Raw genomic sequence first — 15,285 nt, forward strand, 5'->3', positions numbered from 1 at the left:
TGTTAATGAAGAGAATTAATGAGTCTCTATAAACCCTTCCACACGCCACCACCACCACCATCTTTCTCAGAATCTGCAGCTCCCCTGCACTCCCTTATCTATCTGAGCACTCCACAACACACACACACACACACACACACACACACACACACACACACACACACACACACACACACACACCTTCACTCTGTCCTCTGATGTTTTCCGGCTCTGCCTCCCTGATTCTTTCTGCCTCTTGTGCTTGATCTCCTGTTTATATTTCTGCCCACTTCTTTTCCAACATAAACCCCATATTTTCCTCAATCCTCAGGATTGATGGGTTTCCTTCCCGCTGTCCTCAACCCTCTTTCCTCACGCACTCCTTTTATCCCTCTAGTGCCTCCATTATCCTCTTCTGTCTCCCCATTCTCCGTGCCTCCCTTGTAATTCCGTCGTCTCTCTCAGCCACCCGCCGCTCTGCTTCTCTCCGATTGAGAAGGCAGCACCTGACCTTGACAACCAGTTACAAGGTTAAAATCCACCCGGAAGCAAAACTCATGATTACGTCGCGGGAAAAAAAAAAGGCAGCGTGGTGCAATGGGAAACAGCGCTACCTGTCTTGGTGCTGAGAGTTAACGACAGGAAATCAGGATTATTCTCAGGATATAGCGGCTAAAATCACTTCCTCCCTCGGCTGCTGCTGCACCCTCGTTTGAACTAATCTCATCAGTCACATTCTTCTCTCAGTTATCTGCCTCTTTCATCTTGTCCTTGCCCTAAAAAACACCCCTATTTTGTTGGAATTTTTATGGTGTCTGTCTTTTTTTTTTTTTACCTTTTTTTCTTTTACCCTGATGTTGATTTATCAAATCGGACCGCGACCACTTTAAACAGCTGCTCCATTTACACTTCAAACCACTTCTGATGAGATGTGGGTAAATAATAACTTCAGTAAGTGGACCGGCAGGCTGTACCTTCAGTGTGTATGGCAGACACGTAGCTCCAGTTGTATCTCTTGACAATGTCCACCATGGCTCTGGCCTGCTGGGCATCTGAAGGCACCACTCGCATGAAGTACTTGTAAAGGGTCTGAAACAAAAGGAAACCCAGTCAGCGCCACACAGGCGAGACACCAACCAGACATTCACCTTGGTTGTAGGGGTCCACAGTTTGTTCTCACCTTATCACTGAGGTCCATACTGGTGGCAGAGTAGGCAATCTGTGGTATGTTGAACAACTGCAGGAGGTTCTGGACCTGGATGGCCACCGAGCTGGAGCCCGGTCCGATCAAACCCACGATGGGCTTCTTGCCGCGCATCGGCGTGGCTGAGGGGTCGGCGCACTTCATGGCCCCTCCCCCACCGCCCGTCCCTCCCCAGGGACTGCCGCCGCCGCCGCCCCACTCCTCAGCCTCATCGGAGGAGACCAGCGAGTCCCGGATGAACTCGATGCTTTGCTCCAGGGCCACGGCCGAGTTCCAGCAGGAGTCGCGGATCTCGCAGCCCAGGGTGATGTTGGGGAGGATGTACGGGTCGTTGTTGATGCGGTCCAGCGTGTGTATCATGGCCTCCACCCTCTGGATGCCGTACTGCTCCCGCACCGCTCCGCACTTGCGCTCGTGCACCTGTGCACAGCGTGCAGCAGACGAAAGTCATGACGGGATTACAAGTGAATTACACATCAATCAATCTTCTTCCACCATGATTAACACAGTGGCACTAATTGCGCAGACAAATTTTCATCATTTTACTGATGGGATCAGAGTCGGAACACTACATTGGTCCCTGGGGGAAATTGCAGCCCTGAACTGTTGCAGCTTTCTGAGTTGCTTTACTTCTGGATGTATCTTTGCATCGCTGCCATGTTGAAAGTCTTTTTTTGCTTCTTCTAATTATCCTTAATGAAATGGAAAACTGGTGGAGAGTCAGCAGGTGATGAGGGCTTCCCGAGGAAGCTAATGGAGGTTGATGGTTCATGGACTTACAGGTCTACCCCATTCTAGAAATTAGATGAGTGCTTGGTCTTAATAGGCTGAGCAACATTAGGACGCTCTGTACATCAGAGCGGAAAAAAACACGTTCACCTTCTTAAGCCCTCCACATAACCCTCTGTAAATACGAACACTTCCTGCGAAACATTATTTCTATAAATGTGCTTCATTCTCTCCCTGCCAGTAGCATCACTTGTCACCTGGAGGACACATGACTCATAAGAGGAACGCCATAAAAGCAGAGAAGTACCTTGTCAGCAGGAGGCTGATGATGTACAGAGAACAACGCTCCGATGATGACGTCACCAGGTATGTGCGCTACAACTCGCCGTTCGTTGGACTGGGCAGAATCGGCCTGCCGAGTTCCGGTCCAGACAGACAGAACCAGCAGCAGACAGAGCATCATCCTGGTCCTCTGAGGTCAAAACGTGGATGCAGATCTGGGGTTTGTCACTAAGAGTCGTCACAGGAAACCACAAAGCCGAGAAACTCTTCTCCTGGCCATGGCGGGAGCTTGCGGATTGGAAAGATTGTCCTTCCTGGACTTTTTCCTCAAGACAAAAGCTAAGGTGGTACCATCACTGCAGCTGCTCAGATTTGTGCAGCAGTGGTGATTTTGGAGAAATTCAACAGAAATAGGAGCTAGATCTCACTGGCTGACGAAGCTTCAGGATCTCCAATATACAAGTAGATGTCCACAGAAGCATCTTCGCATCCCCCTGTAAGAAGAGAAGAGAGCACTTGGTTGGAATATGGAGAGTTTAAAAGCATTATTTCCATCAGTCAGTCCTTCCTTCCTTCCTTCCTTCCATCCATCCATCTATTGTCTACCACTGATTGGGCTTTTATGCTTTCGATTGACAGCTTTCTGCCCCTCCACCAAATATTCTTTCAATAAGAACATCTGGTGAGAACATCTAAGTCCTTTCTGTCATTTTTTTTTTTTTTTTATCTTCCGACAAACCAAAGCCAGTAGATGCACACTGGAACTGATGCTGAACCTCAGGGATAAACCTGCTGAGCGGGGAGCATTTAACAATGAGTGAGAGTCTGGCCCTCAACTTTGACTAATTTTAACCCAATTTAGTTTGCTTTAATGGTATTAGTTTAATACTGGCTTTTGGGTGTTCTTCACATCATTCTCTCTGCAGTCAAAGGTCTTTATGTTTGAAAACAAACACGTGTTTCCGTTACGCATCCTTCAGCACAGGCTTTGTTTTAAGATCATCTTTTTCTCTTACAAAAGGTATGCAGGCACTGCATGCACCTTGTTGTTATGAATTATTAAACTTGTCCATTTAGTGAAGTTCAGACTGGGGTTGAAGAATGCTATTTGCAATAGCGAGGACAAATCACCTTATTAATATAGACACACGGGACACAGACAAATATATATGAAATGCACCAAGTATGTGGTGTTTAGCAGGCGGCCAAACAGGGAGGACATTAGTCGTCTCCCTCGAGCCGACTTTTAAGTGGCTCGTTCTCTGCATTTATAATCTGTTTAACCCCCCAGCTGCACAAGCACTTGACAGCAATGCAAACTGAGCCACAGACAGAGGAGGCAGAGGACCTGGAACACTGTCAAAAAGGCCGAGGACGGAAATCACAACTTGAGCCCTAAAGCACGGGCACACAAACGTTCAGGTGCCAAACAACGGGATCGATACTCCGGCCGCAACACAAATTTACAACAGCAGCAGGAAAAGATATCCACTAAAAAGGGCTTGAGGGACAGGACACTGCAAAAGCTTCAGCAGAGAGTTTCGCCTCTGGAGGAGCTGAAACTGCAGCACAGCTCTGAACAGATTGCAGATGTTAGTGAGGCAATTAATGGTTCTTTTCAGACGCTAACGCCTCATCTAAGAGGACTGATGGCAGCTACCTGGCTGGACGGGCTTTTATTTCACGTGTTGTCCCCAAAGCTGTCGCATGAACAATGTGTTTTTGCTTGTCAAACAGCACTCGGTGCTGAGTTACCACATAAAGGGGCTGTCAGTCACTGGTGTTGATGCTGTTGTTGTTGTTGTGGGAGACGTCACATCCGTTAATCAGAGTGGCTGGTTATGCATGTAAAAAAAAAAAAACTAAAACATTTCAATCTGAAAATACTCATGCCGAATCAACAGTGCAAGACACATCTTCTAGTGGGAATGATTTGCACTGGAAAAAATACGTCCGTGGTGTGAAGCCCTTTGAAAAACGCCACCAAGGTCACGACAGTGACTGTGGTGGTTTGCTTCATGGAGGAAGGAAGAAAGGAGGGGGGGGGGGGCTGAAAGGAAGATACAGAGGGAGAAGATAGGGAAACATACTGGGAGTCGGTGAGGATGGAGGTAAATAAGAAACACAGACACTGAAGGTGAGGAGGAGGCGAGATGGCGATACAGCGAGGGAAACAGCCATCAGGGGACGGAGAGCCGAGCTGAATGTAATTAACGTGGCGGTGTCAGTGTGGAAGCAGGGCAAACTGGCTCTCCAGTAATAAACACACACGCACGCACACACACACACACACACACACACACACACACACGTGTCAGCTGTGTTTCAGTCTCCCATCCTATAAACTGCTGCCGCGCTAATATGGACACACACACTCCCCAAAAAATGACTCCAGCATTCATTTCCATCTCCCCGAGATGAGCCACTGTTTAATTTGCAATCCCTCAGTATGACTCTGGCTGTCACACACTGCTCACACTGCGCCTCTGTGTCGCGCTCCCCCTCTGCGCCCGCCTCTCTCGCGTTGCGTAGGCCCGACGGTGGCTGAGAGCAAAGGAAAAAATCAAACCCACACTGCCTAAACAAACATTTCCTGTTCGCAGACACACACACACACACACACGCACAACATTAGACATTTAAAGCCCGTCGCCGCTTCCGTCCTAACCGCACATCCACTCCGGAGCAGAGACAAAGACGGCGTGGCTGCAAGGGTAAAGCTCTCAGTTTCATTGGCACTGACACACTGCTCCATATCTGGATTAAGTTTTTGAAGGCCAAGGACACGTTCAGCACTGAGCTACACACGCTTGAGGAAAAAATACATTTAACTATTTGGATCTGTTCTTCTGTCATCGTCCTGACGTCGGGGGTCTCTGAGAGCAGGGAATGCAAAGATAAACAGCCTCTCGGCTCCGTGACTTCTGACTTATACGATGATCGAGGCATATCTTTCCATAATGGAGGGTATCAGCAGCTGGCTGGGAACATGAAACACCATAAAACTCCAGAGTGGGAATGTTTGACAGAGGCAGTCAGGCACACAGGCTCCATCAGATTTCTCAAAATGATGTTCTTGAGAGAAAAATAGGTCACGCTTGCAATCTGCTGTCGCCCGCTCAGTTCAGGGAGGCAGCAGCAGCATTTTGGGAAGACTCGGGTGTCTTCCCCGCTCGGGGGAGGAGCTGTTTGCACCGTTAACATGTGTTTCCACGTCCCTCTTGTTCCAGACTGAGAGCGTTGTGATATGGTCTCCAGTTTATTGCACTCACGAGGCTGACATTTCAAAACCGGCTTCGGGCACGACCGTCTTGACAAGCTCACAGCTGTAACACTTAGCACCAATCGCCAGAGTACTGCAGTACCAGTCAGCAGTGGTCCGATCACCAACAGGAAACCTGGCAGCACTACCAACTTAAGTCAGCAAACAGTCAAGAAGTCTGATTGGCCTGCTTGAAATGTAACCCAAAAAATTCTATAGACTCTTTGCTACTAATGTTTACTAAAGAAATGCAACAGATCCCAGTTGGTGTGTTAGATTACGAGCTTGGTGTCACCTTAGAGTGCTGACATCAAAGAACAGCAAACGGCCAATCAGAGGCATGGCTGTGATCTAACGTGACCTACAGTGCATGCTGCAAAATAGCATTTAGCATCCACTTGACAAAGTCATTTAACGTGTCGACTGAATTTTCTGCACAATATGCGCCTTCAGTCTGTCAATGAACGCCTCAAGAACAACAATCCTTCACTTCATTTGCATGTTGTCTTGTCCTTTGTGAAGTGACAAATGGCACAAACGTCTCACTAAATAAGCTGTTTTTGAAGGATTCACGGAAAACAATTGCCCTCTAAATCTGCTTATAAGCAACTGGTCGCGGGCTGCTTCCGAGATGAACATTTATGATCTAATGTGCACCAGATTGTTTTTATTTATTTATTTATTTATTTATTTTAAAACAAGGACAGCTGGAGGTGTGGGGCGCACAACTCCAACAGACATACAATGACCTTAAATCACTTCACTTGTGCCCCGTTCCCTGCTCGGAGCCTCCTTGGAACCTCTTGTTTTCAGTGACCCCTTGAGGAGCCAACTCCCGCCTTCTCCAAGCAGGCATGTCGCCCCCCCCTACCCCCCCTCCCCATGCACCCACCACCAACAACGTCAGGGGATCAATTGACCTGTGTGACACAGGTTTGAATAATCGATCGTCGAACGGCCACACGGTCTCCGGAGAAATCACATCCTCAGGGTGACAACAGTAGTGACTGGCGCAGCGCAGCATCTGTCAACCGCAATGGGACAGTCCCTTTTTTTTTTCTCCACCGAATTAAGCGCGCGCGCGCGCGCGCGCACACACACACACACACACACACACACACACACACACACACACACACACACACACACACCGGATGGCGCAAAGCATGACAGAGACACCGTCTGAAATGAATATGGCTCCAGCATGCAGCGGTGGGAAGCGCCTCTCACACCCTCCACTCAGTCTTCCCGGCATGCACCCCCCCTCCCCCCTTCCATCGGTGCAACTCATGCCCCCCCTCATCCTTGCGGGATGCAGCTCTGGTGCTATTCAAGGATGCTGCAGATGTGCGGGAAGGCAAAACAACAAAGTCCTCGCCTTTCTCGTGCATGTCGACGGAGGCGTGCACAAAGTGCCACAGTTGGGCAGGGTGAGGGGTTGCACGCAGGCTTGACAAAGAGCATCTTTCATCTTTTGTTTTTGTTTTCGTTTTCGTTTTTTTTTTAAAGGTCGCGATTTCTGCACATTTCCCTCCTTACCTTCCACCTGTGCGCGATGCGCTCCCTGCGGTCCTGCTTGATGATCAGCATGCAAGTTAGGTCCACAGGCAGCGACAGAGGGCACTTCCGACGGCGCTCAAGTCCAATGTCAAACGCACAAGCACTCGCACCGGAACTGCTCCGACCCGCCGCCGAGCCGCGCCGCGCAGCTTCTGAGCGAGCTTCCTCCGTTTTCTGGTCACGCACACCTGAGCCGCGCTCCAAACACCTCTCCCTCAACCCGCCCCCTTCTCTAACCCCTCCTCCCCGCTCTCCTTAGCTGTTCCCCCCTCCCGCACGTCCCCGCAAGGTTCGCTCGCTCTCTCTCTCTCTCTCTCTCTCTCTCTCTCTCTCTCTCTCTCTCTCTCTCTCTGTTGTCCGTGTCCACTAATGATGCGCCTCCTCCCCTCCTGTCCTCTGATTGTGTCCCCGCACCGCCTCTACTGACTGCCACCATTCTGTGATTGCCGCCGCAATTGGTCCCGCTGCCATTCACTTGCATGTTTGATTGTTTGCATTCCGTTTTACACCATCATCTCAATCTCTCACTGTTCTAATTTCGCCTATTGCCAACCGTCCCTTGAAATATACATACAGACCCCTTTATAGAGATGAACCAAACTTGCAGCAGGCGGTTTGTCCGTTGCTAATTTAAAAGCTGTTCTGTTAATAAAGAGCAATTGTTAACAGTTCAACATCTCACTCGTTAAAGCAAACCAGAGAACCAAATGCCTCTGAACTACCAGTCTGTTCCGATTTTTGTAACATGATGACACTAAAAATGTACCTTTCAAATGTCAAAGTATCGACTCAAGTCGTCAAGCCTTCAACGCTTTAGTTTAGCTTCCTTTAGCTTAGCTTAGGCTTTTTTTTTTTTTTTTGTTAAGCGTTGGCTTAAATGGTGCGTGAAATACCACGGTGACATTATCATTTGTGTGTTGTATGAAGACATACAACACACAAATGATATCAAATCATATCACACTTTACTGTACACTGAAAAACGCAGCTCTGCATATTCTGTAATCTGTATTTATAGATAGGCTAGGCTAGATTATTTTAAGAGGAAAACGAAAATTCAACAAGACAAAGAAAAATTCATTAATAAACTACGACTATGACAGGCGTGACATTTTTTTTTAGCAATCTACATACATGTGTATATGTATATGTACAATACACATTTATCAAATTCATTTATAAACTTTTTTTTAACTCTCTACCGCTTCCCCCCCCCCCCTCTCTCTCTCTCTCTCTCTCTCTCTCTCTCTCTCTCTCTCTCTCTGGTCCACAATCATTCCTACTCTACTCAGCAGACAAAGATGACGTGAATCCTCGGGTTTCATGGGGAGCCTACCGGGACCGCCTGTGTGTGTGTGTGTGTGTGTGTGTGTGTGTGTGTGTGTGTGTGTGTGTGTGTGTGTGTGTGTGTGTTTGTCATTTGTTTCGTCATCGCTGTGTCTGTCATCTGATCGGGCACCAGCACGCATCAGAGAGGTGACACTACGGGACGGGGTAACGACGCCGATCGATCACATCATGAAGCCACAGAGGAGCCAACGCGCACCGCTTAGCCCCAGCTTGACTTCCAAGTTAAATACCCGCAGAAATCATTCAGGATGAGCGAAGACGATCGATATGAAATGGAAGCACGCTGCTGCTGCTGCTTCTTTTAAAAAGTCTCCCCGAGAAAAACAACAAGCTACTTCAGATTCAGCGCAGGTGTGGCTGCACTGGGACTTGGCGTGGAAGTGTGTTGTTTTTTTGGGGGGGTTTGTTTTGGGCTTGTTGTTGTTTTCTATGAAGGATCAATGACATTTTTGACTGCCTGTCCCATTGTTCTCCGCGGCGTAACGTGCAATGAGAAAAAAAAAATTATAATCATAAAACGGAATGCATTAATAATAGAGTGCTGCAGTTTGCACGGCGACGACGGGTGAAATGAGGGAGGATCAACACCAGCTCTTTGCAACCACCGGTAACACGGCATCCTGTCGGCGTAGCTGGGTTGCCAGTGCCTGCACGAACTCGGCCGATTTACGCAAGTTACGCGCCTGCATCCGTTGACTCGCGCGACGTGCGTGACATACCTCGACAGCGCGTGCAGGACAGGTGACGGCTCCGCCGGCTGCATCCCATCCATCACGCGTGCGTGCGTGTGTCCGTCAGACCGTCGCGCATCCTGCTCTCGGCGGGTAATCTACTTTTTCACTATGGCAACACGCTCCAATGAGGAGGCTCGCTCGCGCGGCTCACGTCACGTCACACAGGTCCTGCCACTCTTCGCTTCTCACACCTACCTCCAGGGGAGACCAGCTGGAGATGGATGCTGATGGAGAGTCGCCCAGGGAGGAGGAGGAGGAGGAGGAGGAGGAGATGGTGATGGGATGGTGAGCCTGGGAAACGACAGGGGTTTGGATTAATTTGCCATCCAAATGCATTGGGGATTAGCAGACCATTAAAAGAGCATAGACATACAGGGAGGCACGCACGCTCACAAGTACACACATTCACACTGTCCTCCCTCACACACACACACGCACGCACACACTGTCGGATTGAGCTGCTGCTGCTCCTGCTGCAGCTGCAGTGATAGCCTTACTAACCCTGACCTCTATCCCCCGCTCGCCCCGCCTCACAGTGTCTCACTTTTCTGAGCCGCTTTTGACACAAACAAACCGGCAAAAAGCCAAACACATCCACTCCGGTGCAAAAGTAAACAGGATTTTTACTTACACGCAGGGGTGTAAAACACAAAGGCCCGGGGCGATAATCAAAAGGGAGGCTTATGTGGCAGTCAAGTTTTTTTTTTTAGTGTTGACACACCCACCCGCATCATCACAAATACACACATCTGGAATTCGAGAACAGAAAAGTAGGAGGTGGAGAATGTGTTTATTAATTGGCTACATTCACATCAAAGATCCACGTGGCTCAGATCAGACCTGCTCTGTTTGCTTTAGAACATCGTGAACAGCAGCAATTGCAAGGAATCTGATCTATTTCAATTCAATTTGGAGCACATTTAATCGGTTGCGGCCTTGAATTGAGTTTGACTTTTATATCACTTTAAGTAAGTAAGTTTCTGATTTTTTTTTTATTCCACTTGTGGGAGCAACAAACTTTTGAAAGTCAATCCATCAGGCTTCTATTGATCTATTGGCTGACCATGCGATTGGCTTTCCCAACTTGCAAATGGGGCAGTGTCAAACTTGAATCGCTCCAAGTTCCACTTTCCAAGATGGATGGGATGCACCGAAATCGACGGCAACGACCCCGAAATCCCATAATGCAACACAGCACATGCATCGTTTTTACAGATACATCGTGACTTTGTCGACAGACTCTGATGCATTCTGTGCCAATACGGGGACTAACAGAGCCAACAGCTAAATCTGGACGCAGTATATAATCCGTCATCCTCTCTTGTCCCCAAAAAAACACACAGGAATCGGACCCACATAAGCCGTCTGGAAGACTCTGGAAGACTCAGCCCTGGAATATTAATAGATGGATCCACAGACAAACACACAAATACACACACACACACAGACACAAACAGACACACAGTTGGAGAGGGAGTTCCTCTGTGTCACCACATCTTGTCCTTCATGTTTGAGGACGGATGAAGAAGAAGCCTGTTGTTGCACCGAAGCAGAAAAATTGTAAAGCAGCCGACAAATCAGATCACTTAGCCCGGTTCAGTGTCCATTCACCCACACGTCTCTGTCTTCCTTGAAACACACACACACGCGCGCGCGCGCGCACACACGGAGAAACGCGACTGATGCAAATTTGACTCAGCAAGGGAATTGATATTGAAAGCTGATAGAGTCAAGAGTGAGAAACCGCTGAGAATTGGACTGGAAGGTATGATGGATGCGCCTCTTCCTGTTACCACAGTAAAAGTGCATACACTCTTAGGTAGTTTCTGTGTGTGTGTGGTGTGTGTGTGTGTGTGTGTGTGTGTGTGCGCGTGTGTGTGTGTGTCCTTGCTGAGCTGCATCACATTTTGACAGGTCCCCTGGTCGCGACGAGACAAGATTACATCAACAAAACAGATATGATAACAAGGACACCTCACCAGGCGTAGCCGCACCTTTTGTGAACTGATGCTTCAAACACACACACACACACACACACACACACACACACACACACACACACACACACACACACACACACACACACACACACACAAATACAAGCATCCTTGCGGTGAGATGCTCTTTTTCGAACAACACCCCACCGCAAATCAAAGACACAACAGAGTCGGTGTCACAGCCGGCAAATCAATTATTCAATGGCATTTCAAAATAACGGTGGATACCCACGGTTGCCATAGACACACATCTGATTTACAGGGTTGTCTTGTGACTGTGATATCTCCTCTCTAAGTAGGACAGCAAAATGTCAACGGAAACAAAAAAGTGAGGATAGAATCCTCACTTTTTTGGCACGACGTTTTATCCATCACATTTTTTTTTTTCATCTGAGAAATGTGTATTAGAGAAGCATATGGACAACACTCTTAATCATCTCGCTCGTCGTAATACTCACCAAAAAAATAAATAAATCAGAATTTACATTAAAGATTACCAAAGCAGGATGTAAAACGTACAGCAGGTCTGAGAAACATGTTAAGTTCACCAACAACTTCTCAACTCACTATTTAACTCCACAAGGGGCAATGATTTTGTGTCATATTGTAGGACTTAAAATGCAAAGTCTGTGCACATCAAGAAAGAAAGAAAGTAAGAAAGACAGACAGAAAGACAAAAAAACAGTCTGGCTGCTCCACATCACAGGTGCAGGTACAAACAGGAGGCATTTTCCAGCGCCGATGTTCACTGCTGGCACAGGTTGACAAGCTGTCGCCGTGCCTCCGCGTCTGCTGCACCTTGGTGACGGAGATGATGCAACAGCCTGGAGAAAGGAAACAGAAAAATCAGCTGGGAGCCTTCAGGGTGGAAAAACAACACATTTTTGTGGGTTAAGGTTTGGAGGTCAAAAGAATGACCTTTGTTGTCTGCCTTTTGTCTTTTAATAGATAAAAAAAAAAAGGGTGGCGATGAGTAATTTATGAGGTCATTTGTGTTTAATTAACTGTCTGGAGGAGAAATCAATACAATTCTTTACCAAAAAGAGTTAAAGATAGATTTTTTTTTTTCTTAAACTGGAAAGGAACAATCTATTCTCCTTCTGACAGATCTGTCCTCCTTCCTCACTGTCCTGTCAGAATTTTAGATGACAAGGTCAAGAGGGAGCCAAGAGGTCAAACACACACGCACGCAGAGCACATCTCTGAATCAGCAAACACACACACGTTTTCCGCGCCTGGAAGCATTTCAGTCCCGAGTCTCTATATTTTTCAAATTTCCAGGCAAATTCTTGATGAGATAATGTTCTTGTGCAATCAGATGCAAATTATTCCCCCCCCTCCACCGTTCACACCCCCGCCCGCTCTGGAAATGGAAACAAGAACAATTTGTTGCTCATCAGTGCATGTTGAAATCCGTCATGATTGGATGCTCTGAAAGGAAATAACACATAATGACAATAATAATAATAATCATAATTTAAAAAAAAAAAACAAAGAAGAAAAAAAAAGAACCAGTCTGATCAACACTATTTTTTTGTGCAGAGATGATGTAAAGTCACTAATTCTTTGCAGGTATAAACGGCAGCAGCCCCACCCTCTTCTATCCGGTTTGGCGTGGACAGAGAACCGCTTTGCTGTTCACGCTGCTCAGTTTTTCAACTGAAACGCCAACAAACAGGGTGACAATCAATCAATCAATCAATCAATCAATCAATCAATCAATCAAAGTTTATTTTTATAGCACTTTTCATACAATAAATGCAACCCAAGGTGCTTGACAAAATTAAAGGTAAAAAAACAAACAAACAAACATTCAACTGAAGTTCTGCAGTCAATTAAAACCCAGCCCCAAACGCACACGGGTTATCGAAACAGTCAGTCATAAAAAATGGCAGAATGTTTTACACGCTGCTCAGAACTTTACGGCGACCTGTGCGGCGCTCCTCTGTCCCGAACAATGCTGCCCTCTAGTGTCTCACTACAGCAGAACTCCGTGCGAAAAGTCACGCAGGTTGAGCTCGGCCGTTACTGCGCTTAGCTCGGAAGTTCCGAGCTGTGGGAAAACACGCATTACTACGTGTGCGTGAGTGTGTCTGCGCGCGCGCGGCCCTTGCAGACAGGTCCGTCATGTGACGGTCATTCCTGTGCGCTCCGCTGCGTTCTGCTGCGGGGGATAAGCTGCACCCCGTGCCAGGCCGCGGCAGCATGTGACCGGCTTGTGATGGACTTTCCCCCCCCCCTGTATAGGATGAAGAGTCGAACAGCTCTGACTGCCCAGAGCCTCTGTATTGTATCTGCACAGCTGACTGCTGAGGGGAAGAAGGAGAGGAGGAGGAGGAGGGAGTGTGAGAGGCCAGGATGAAAGTCTCAGACCTGGAGTCTGTGTTTCATTTTAAATACATATGATGAATTCCTGTGCTGTGCAGATGATCGTCACGCTGTGTTGACACATGACCAGGACTCTGTACTGCAGGGCAGCGTTTTAAAGCTTCATTTTATAGCTGCATGAACTTTGTATGCTTGGAATTAAACAGTTTATCCCACTGTGGCCACAACTCTTCCAAAGTTATTAGAAGAAGGAAAAATCAGTCAACATTTTAACCTCGCTTAAAATATTCATGATGGCCTTCAATGCTTCATCTACGCCAGTGGTTCACAACTGGTGGAATCTCAGGACCCACATTTCTTTTTCCTTATAATGAAGTCGCGACCCAAATTTGTTCCACAGAAAATAATTGGAATAATTTAATTGAATTTTGTGTCCTGCAAAACAAATGCCCAACATTTTCTCTGTAAATACATAATTAAAAAAAGAAGCCACAACCCAATCAAAATGGCTGCAAGCCCACCAGTTGAGGAGCACTGATCTGAACTACACTAGATCAGAAAGTCTCAATTATGTTTGCTGGTTGCTTCAATAAAGTTGGACGCTCACCTCACAATAGGTGTTTTGTGTAAGTGCGTGTGTGATGGAAAAAATCATGCGTTAGCACCGGTAGTCACCCATTCAATAGCAGAACTGACATCCTTTTGGAAGCATGACGACACCGCACACACATATTTCAACGATGAAAATGTTTCTTTCTGTTTTTCATGCTGATTGATGTCATAGTGTCAAAATGACAAGGGGGAAAAAACATGAAAACATCTCTGAAATTGGGGTGTGACACGTTGGGGAAATGAGATTGCGCTCTGAATGAGACAAATTCTGTGTAATCTTAGTTAATATTTGTTCTCGTCGTTGTTCAGAAAGGAGTTTTTTGTTCCCTTTACTCACTTCAAGTGCAGTTTTTTTTTTAATTTCTATGCTTTTCAATGAAATTTTCAAGTTTAACTTAATCAAAGATAACACTGTTTCTTTGCACAGTGCTTTGATTCATGAGCTGAAGTCCACTTCAAATCACTCGCTCTTGTGAGTTTTCAATATCTCAATTGTCTGTCATGAAATTATCCTCAACCGGCCTTAATTAGTTTAGTTCAGTACCAGAATAACTATTTAGCACCAAATTTTGAAATATTGTCCAAGATAAAGTGAAAAAGCCCGCAACATAATTCTTAAGACAGAATGGTCTAGTTTTATTATGCACAAAAAAAATCACATTTTTCCTCAATCTGCTTCTTTGTGCCTCAATGTCCTGGAAACGCTCACAGTTTGCCACCCAACACAGGGAGAGTTTCTTACTCTCCAGTGCACCAGTGCACCCACATGAAGGAAAACCATCCTAAACACTTTTCAAGAACTTCATCTTATTACTGATTCTGCTTCCTAAATATTGTACTTTTCTTGTATATTTTCTCAAGCACTCTCGAACATGCATTCTTTCGAGGACGGACAGCTTTAGCACCAAGGAGGTGGTGATGGCCGTGCGCGTGCACAGAAACACACACACACACACACACACACACGTACGCATGCACGCACATTACTGCCTGAGGTAAAGTGAAACTTGGGTCAGCTGGTCTCTCAAAAAGGAGAAAGAACAAGGAATGAGAAATATTATCCTGAGCATGTGATAATGGGATGGTGTGGGTGTGTGTGTGTTGTGGTGTGTGTGTAATGTGATGGCGTAGTGTGCATGAGACCCCGTTGCGTGTGATCACGCACTCAGAGGGCGGCCCCTAAAACGGCTGAATGAGTTTGGAGCAGCCTGAGACTGCGGAGCGGCTCTTGGTGTTGGAAGAGAGGAG

General features: G+C 46.8%; 1 protein-coding gene across 1 annotated transcript in view; it reads right to left on the reverse strand.

Annotated features, from left to right (window-relative positions):
• Positions 1–7,157, reverse strand: part of grm5b (glutamate receptor, metabotropic 5b) — a 50,912-nt gene extending 43,755 nt beyond the window's left edge. Inside the window, exons 1-4 of the mRNA XM_076049854.1 lie at positions 6,996–7,157; positions 2,220–2,688; positions 1,160–1,603; positions 954–1,068 (exon numbers count right to left, since the gene is read on the reverse strand). Coding sequence (XP_075905969.1) covers positions 954–1,068; positions 1,160–1,603; positions 2,220–2,375 — 715 coding nt within the window. The 5' untranslated portion in view covers positions 2,376–2,688; positions 6,996–7,157. The remainder of the gene's footprint in view (positions 1–953; positions 1,069–1,159; positions 1,604–2,219; positions 2,689–6,995) is intronic.
• Between the last annotated feature and the right edge of the window lie 8,128 nt (positions 7,158–15,285).

Source organism: Nelusetta ayraudi, unplaced genomic scaffold (assembly GCF_046127955.1).
Source record: "Nelusetta ayraudi isolate G7.1 ecotype Tasmania unplaced genomic scaffold, CSIRO-AGI_Nayr_v1 ptg000120l, whole genome shotgun sequence".
Taxonomy (NCBI): Eukaryota; Metazoa; Chordata; class Actinopteri; order Tetraodontiformes; family Monacanthidae; genus Nelusetta; species Nelusetta ayraudi.